This window comes from Hemiscyllium ocellatum, chromosome 13, assembly GCF_020745735.1.
Source record: "Hemiscyllium ocellatum isolate sHemOce1 chromosome 13, sHemOce1.pat.X.cur, whole genome shotgun sequence".
NCBI lineage: Eukaryota > Metazoa > Chordata > Chondrichthyes > Orectolobiformes > Hemiscylliidae > Hemiscyllium > Hemiscyllium ocellatum.
This window is the reverse complement of record NC_083413.1, coordinates 2,062,501-2,070,000: the sequence shown is the minus strand read 5'-3', so window position 1 is coordinate 2,070,000 and position 7,500 is coordinate 2,062,501. Positions and strand designations below refer to the sequence as shown.

The 7,500-nt window shown below is 45.5% G+C and overlaps 1 protein-coding gene across 1 annotated transcript in view; it reads right to left on the bottom strand.

Moving 5' to 3' along the window:
- The window catches only part of nyap2a (neuronal tyrosine-phosphorylated phosphoinositide-3-kinase adaptor 2a), a 387,416-nt gene that overhangs the window by 218,329 nt on the left and 161,587 nt on the right, over window positions 1-7,500 (bottom strand). The window contains exon 2 of the mRNA XM_060833977.1: window positions 6,574-6,871. Within this exon, the coding sequence (XP_060689960.1) occupies window positions 6,574-6,871 (298 nt within the window). The remainder of the gene's footprint in view (window positions 1-6,573; window positions 6,872-7,500) is intronic.

Sequence of the window (7,500 nt, the reverse complement as noted above, 5' to 3'; positions counted from 1 at the left end):
CAGAGAGTATTCAGGAGGCTAACTTGTCGATTTACCCTGAGAATGCTTCTCCGGGCTGGAGTCCTGTTCTCCTGAAGGTGTTGGGCTCAGAGACCCCAAACCCCACCACCCTCTCGCCTCGACAGGAATCAACTCCGGGGAGAAGGTGGCTGGGCTGGGGGTGGGGGGGGAGGGGGTGCTCATAAAACATACAACATTCCAGCACAGTACAGGCCCCTCAGCCCTCGATGTTGCACCGACCTGTGGAACCAAGCTGAAGCCCATCTCACCTACACTATCCCATTCTCATCCATACCTTCATCCAATGACCATTTAAATGCCCTTAAAGTTGGCGAGTCTACTCCTGTTACAGATATCCTAGCCTGCTGGAGTCAAATCCCTCGAACTCAGCACCACCCTCCTAACCTGCAATCTTCTTCCTGACCTCTCCGCCCCCACCCCACTCCGGCCTATCACCCTCACCTTGACCTCCTTCCACCTATCACATCTCCATCGCCCCTCCCCCAAGTCCCTCCTCCCTACCTTTTATCTTAGCCTGCTGGACACACTTTCCTCATTCCTGATGAAGGGCTTATGCCCGAAACGTCGAATCTCCTGCTCCTTGGATGCTGCCTGACCTGCTGAGCTTTTCCAACAACATATTTTCAGCTCTGATCTCCAGTATCTGCAGTCCTCACTTCCTTCTACTGTTGCAGACTGGCCGTTCCATGTCCCTACTGCTCTCTGAGTAAAGAAACTACCTCTGCCATCTGTCCGAGATGGTCCTTCCATCCTTCCTCCTTAAGTGGCCTCTATTCAGCGTCCGATCTCTGGGATTGTCTTGATCTCTGAGCAGGCCTGTGACCATGCTGGACAGGCCAATCTCTATGCACAGCTTGAGCACTGGGTGCTGTCCCTTAGTCCAATGTAATCATTGTCTGGTTGAAGTTCAAAGAGTTAGCTGATGGCCACTCAGTGCCCTTGTTATCAACCCACCACAGCCTCTTTCCCCACAGCTTCTAACTCCACACACTCAATGGGTTGACAGGCTTTTTCCTGTGCCGTAGGCCTCGATGACCCTACCATGAACTGAACTCAAGCTGCTGACTTTGCCAGTGTTCTTCCAGCAGAACCCTCTTCCATGTTGCTGCTGATGGTAAGAGGCAATTCCAGGCAAAGCCCTGTAAGTCAGCTCACCAACCCCTTATAGAAAGATGGGAGGACATGTTGCCATTGCCTGGGTGGGCGCCTCTCTGTAAATTATATGAGGTCTACAGTTTTCTGGGAGGAGCAGTAGACAGTTTGGTTTTCCAAGGGTGAACTCTCTAATTGGTTTGAGTGAGGATTACAGTCGCTGAATCACTGGGAATACCTGCTGGAGTTCAGTGGTGTCCATTGTTCCATGTGCCTTTCATTCCAGAGTTGACTCACATTGCCTGATATCTACTTTTTTTATTCATTCACAGGATGAGGGAGTCTCTGGCTCAGCCCATCCCTAATTGGCCAGCCGGCAGTGAAGAGTCAACCCCATTGCTGTGGGTCTGGAGTCACATATGGGCCAGCCTGGTTAAGGACGGCAGATTCCTTCAATAACTGAGCCAGATGGGGTTTTCCGACAATCAACAATGGGCTCATGGCCATCATTAGTCTCTTATTCCAGATTTGTATTGAATTCAAAATCCACCATCTCCTGTGTTGCAGGGTTCAAGCCCAGGTCCCCAGAACATCACCTGGGTCTCTAGATAAACAATCCTGATGAAGGGCTTATGCCCAAAAAAATCGATTCTCTTGCTCCTCGGATGCTGCCTGACCTGCTGTGTTTTTCCAGCACCACACTCTCGACTCTGGAGTAACAGCCCAATGATAATATCACAAGGCTAATATTTATAGATATTTTACAATAAACCTATTCAGATATGTTTTTATATACCTCTGGAGCTGGTGGTACTTGAACCCCAGCCTCCTGGCTCAGAGGAAATGGCATTACCAGTGTGCCATAAGAACTCGATTTGACCTATAACCTAAACTGGAGGCTGTGTCAAGATCGCAGCATGAAAACAGACAGTGAGATATCAGCAAGCTCATTTTGGAGTGAATGGGTCTCCTCCTTTCAAAGGTTAGACCTGAGCAGCTCCTGGGTAGGACAAGGTTAATGACAAATTGAATATTGAAAGTGAAGAACATTTAGTACATTTAAGTTGTCATTGGACAGGCATATGGACGTACATCAAATAGTGTAGGTTAGATGGGCTTCAGATTGGTATGACAGGTCGGTGCAACATTGAGGGCCGAAGGGCCTGTACTGCGCTGTAATGTTCTATTTTCGATATTCTATGAAATATAACCATTCCAGATCTTTTTTAAAATATAGAACATAGAACATTACAGCACAGTACAGGCCCTTCGGCCCTCGATGTTGCGCCGACCTGTCATACCAATCTGAAGCCCATCCCACCTACACTATTCCATTATCATCCTTATGCTATCCAGTGATCATTTAAATGCCCTTAAAGTTGGTGAGTCTACTACTGTTGCAGGCAGGGTGTTCCATGCCCCTACTACTTTCTGAATAAAGAATCTACCTCTGTCCTATATCTATCACCCCTCAATTTAAAGCTATGCCCCCTTGTATTCGCCTTCACCATCCTAGGAAGAACGCTCTCACTGTCCACCCTATCTAACCCTCTGATTATCTTGTATGTCTCTATTAAGTCACCTTTCAACCTTCTTCTCTCTAACGAAAACAGCCTCAAGTCCCTCAGCCCTTCCTTGTAAGACCTTCCCTCCATACCAGGCAACATCCTGGTAAATCTCCTCTGCACCCTTTCCAAAGCTTCCACATCCTTCTTATAATGCAGTGACCAGAACTGTACACAATACTCCAAGTGTGGCTGTACCAGAGTTTTGTACAGCTGCAGCATAACCTCATGGTTCTGGAACTTGATCCCTCTATTAATAAAGGCCAAAACACTGTATGCCTTCTTAACAACCCTGTCAACCTGGGTGGCAACTTTCAGAGATCTGTGTACATGAACACCGAGATCTCTCTGCTCATCTACACAAACAAGAATCTTACCATTAGCCCAGTACTCTGCATTCCTGTTACTCCTTCCAAAGTGGATCACCTCACACTTTTCCGCATTAATCTCCATTCGCCACCTCTCAACCCAGCTCTGCAGCTTATCTATGTCCCTCTGTAATCTGCAACATCCTTCAGCACTATCCACAACTCCACCGACCTTAGTGTCATCCGCAAATTTACTAACCCACCCTTCTATGCCCTCATCCAGGTAGTTTATAAAAATGACAAAGAGTAGTGTACCCAAAACAGACCCTTGCGGTACACCACTGATAACTGAACTCCAGGATAAACATTTCCCATCAACCACCACCCTATGTCTTATTTCAGCTTGCCAATTTCTGATCCTAACCACCAAATCACCCTCAATCCCATGCCTCTGTAATTTGTGCAATATCCTACATAGGGAACCTTATCGAGCGCCTTACTGAAATCCATATACACCACATCAACCTCTTTACTCTCACCCACCTGTTTGGTCACCTTCTCAAAGAATTCAATAAGGTTTGTGAGGCACAACCTACCCTTCACAAAACCGTGTTGATTATCCCTAATCAACATATTCCTCACTAGGTGATTATAAATCCTATTTCTTATAACTTTTTCCAACACTTTACCCACAACTGAAGTAAGGCTCACTGGTCTATAATTACCTGGGTTGTCTCTACTCCCCTTCTTGAACAAGGGAACCACATTTGCTATCCTCTAATCTCCTGGCACTATTCCTGTAGACAATAACAACATAAAGATCAAAGCCAAAGGCTCTGCAATCTCCTCCCTGGCTTCCCAGAGAATCCGAGGATAAATCCCATCAGACCCAGGAACTTATCTATTTTCACACTTTCCAGAATTGCTAACACCTCCCACCTTGTCAGTACCCTGGATCTCAGTATTGTCCTCGACAACGTTGTCTTTTTCGAGTGTGAATACTGACAAAAAGGATTCATTTCAAACTTCCCGTATCTCCTTTTCCCACTACTATGCTTGACTGGTCCTAATCTTATTCTAATCATTCTTTTATTCCTGATATCCCTATAGAAAGCCTTCCGGTTTTCCTTGATCCTATCCACCAATGACTTCTCATGTCCTCTCCTGGCTCTTCTAAGCTCTCTCTTTAGGTCTTTCCTGACTAACTAGTAACTCTCAAGCACCCAAACTGAGCCTTCACATCTCATCCTAACATAAGCCTTCTTCTTCCTCTTGACAAGAGATTCAACTTCCTTAGTAAACCACGGCTCCCTCACTCAAGAACTTCCTCCCTGCCTGACAGGTACATACTTATCAAAGACATGCAGTAGTTGTTCCTTGAATAAGCTCCACATTTCTATTATGCCCATCCCCTGCAGTTTTCTTCCCCATCCTATGCATCCTAAATCTTGCCTAATCGCATTGTACTTTCCTTTCCCCCAGCAATAATTCTTGCCCTGCGATATATACCTATCCCTTTCCATCGCTAAAGTAAACAAAACTGAATTGTGATCACTATCACCAAAATGCTCACCTACCTCCAAGTCTAACACCTGGCCGGGCTCATTACCCAGTACCAAATCCAATGTGGCCTCACCCCTTGTTGGCCTGTCTACATACTGTGTCAGGAAACCCTCCCGCACACATTGGACAAAAACTGACCCATCGAAAGCACTTGAACTATAGTATTTCCAGTCATCATTTGTAAAGTTAAAGGCCTCCATAACATCTTCATATTGTTTTCAGTGATAGCAGAAAAAAAACTCAAAAAGTGCCAAACTGTCCCGAATTGATTATCTCTTTATGCTTCGTTTCTTTGGAAGTCAGCCTTCAATTGGCAATCATGTCTGCTGGAATTAAACCCAATTTCTCTAGGAATTTAATCAGTAACACCATCAACAATTCTGGAACTGATTCACAACAGAGTCCACATGTTATTGGTGTTTGTCATTGACAAGGTGCTGCAGACGAGTCAAAGACATTCCATTGATTAGGGTAAGGTACAGATAGTATCTAACCAACCAATGGTTGCAAAGCTCAGAACTTGTCCAATATTAAATGTGATTCTGTGTTTGGTTGGTATTTGGCAAATAATACTGGGCATTCTACAATTTATACTTATCAGCTGAGAGTCCAATGTGACATTCCCCTACATGCAGGAAGCAGTATGTATGAATATATAGGACCCTATTCCTTGCAAACAGAAAGAACATTTACACACATTGTATCTGTTTCAACTTTACAAAATAGATGACAGCAATTCTCTGCTTCATTCCTCAGAACAATGTCTGAGCGATCAGAGTCAATCAGTATGTGTCACATTTAACAAAGCCTTGCAGTTATCTGTCAGTCAGTATCTAATTAGTGTCTTCTCCATGATAAGTGGCAGAAGGAATAAAGGAACGCGAGGATAGGGGGGATGGGGTGGTTCAGAATTTGCCACCTGAATTCGAGGTGGAGGCAGAGACCTCAAATCTTTTCAAAGAATCCCTGGATCTGCCCCTTAGGTATGATAAGCAGCAGGGCCCTGGGCTGTGAGCAGGAAGATGGGATTAGAAAGGGCATCAGGGTGTCTTAGTGTCAGCATGGACAAGATAGGCCGAATGGGCCTTCTATGCTGTATCATTTCAATGATTTTGTTGTGGTTCTGTTCGCCGAGCTGGGAGTTTGTGTTGCAAACGTTTCGTCCCCTGTCTAGGTGACATCCTCAGTGCTTGGGAGCCTCCCATGAAGTGCTTCTGTGATCTTTCCTCCGGCATTTATAGTGGCTTGTATCTGCTGCTTCCGGTTGTCAGTTCCAGCTGTCTGCTGCAGTGGCCGGTATATTGGGTCAACAAACACATCGACCTGGACCCAATATACCGGCCACTGCAGCGGACAGCTGGAACTGACAACCGGAAGCAGCAGATTCAAACCACTATAAATGCCGGAGGAAAGATCACAGAAGCGCTTCACAGGAGGCTCCCAAGCACTGAGGATGTCACATAGACAGGGGACGAAACGTCTGCAACACAAACTCCCAGCTCGGCGAACAGAACCACAACAATGAGCACCCGAGCTACAAATCTTCTCCCAAACTTTGAATTTCAATGATTTCAATGTCTCTTCCAATCAGAGGTAAGCAACCAGGATTCTCTCCTTATACACTAAAAAAACCTAATGTTCTTCATGCTGCGAATGTTGTGAAATGTACCAGTTGAAAAGCTTCTTTCAGATGCTCCCAAAAGGATTATTTGTCACCTTGCTTTCTTACCTCATCTCAGCGAGGCCTGGAAACTGAGCTTCTTCCCATCTCCCCATCTCTGATAGTGCTCAGTGTCAACCGCTGCCTACAGTAAGACAGATGTATCAGGAATACTTTAATAAACATTTAGGTGGAATATTTGTTCACCTGCATTTTTGTCTTGCTCTTTCAGTGCTGTTCCAGTTGACACTGGTGTCCCTCCTACTCCAGCAGTCCCTCCTGCTCCTGATGTTCCTCCTGTTTCTGCTGTCCCTCCTGCTCCTGGTGTTCCTGGTGTTCCTGGTGCTCCTGGTATCCCTCCTGCTCCTGGTGTTCCTCCTGTTGCTGACATTGCTACAAATCCCACATTGACGGTTTCAGCTGAGATACTGAGCTTGGTACTTGGATCTCGCTTGGGTTTCGGCGGTGGCTGTTTGCGAGTACAGGTGTGACTTTCATCATCGCCACCTCCAACAGAGTGAAGTGACTGAGACCTGACAGAAAAGCCACTGGCACAGGGATGTGGCAGGCGGTCCTGAGGAGCAGGCAGCGTCATGAATCCCAAACGAAAGTGTTTTCCCATGCAGGTGCCTTCACTTCCTTTCCCAACCTCGGCACCTAATCTGGAAGGAAAGCAACAAAAGATGGTTAGAAGATTGAAGAGGAATCTTCACTCCGTTTCTTCACTCCTTTACTTTGGAAAGGAATGTTTTGACTTCCCTGTCAGGTGAAGAATGGTTTTGTCAGTCATTAATTTCCAAGGTCAGGGAATGGTGTCAATCGTATCACAAGATGAGAATGTCAGAACAGGAATTAGTAAGGTTTTTTTTATCCCACCCAACACATTGTATTGCCTACCTTGATATTCAGTAGAACCTCAGACTAATTTTATCATCTTTGGTAAATTAGAGCAGGAGTAAGCCATTCAGCCCCTCAGCCTGATCCACCATTCAATGAAATCATTGCAGATCTGTGGCCTAACTCCATATGCCTGCCGATGGCCCACATCACTAATCCCTTTGTTTAACAAAAAAACTATCTCAGATTTAATATGAATAAAAGATCCAGCATCCAGTACCACTTGTGGAAGGAGTTCCAAACCTCTCCCAACCTTTGTGTATCGGAATCTCCTGACATCTGTCCTGAACGGTCTGACCCTAATCCTCAGACTATACCCTAGTTCTACAATTCCCAACCAGCGGAAATCGTTTATCTTTATCTATCCTGTCTTTTCCTGTTAATATTTTGAAGT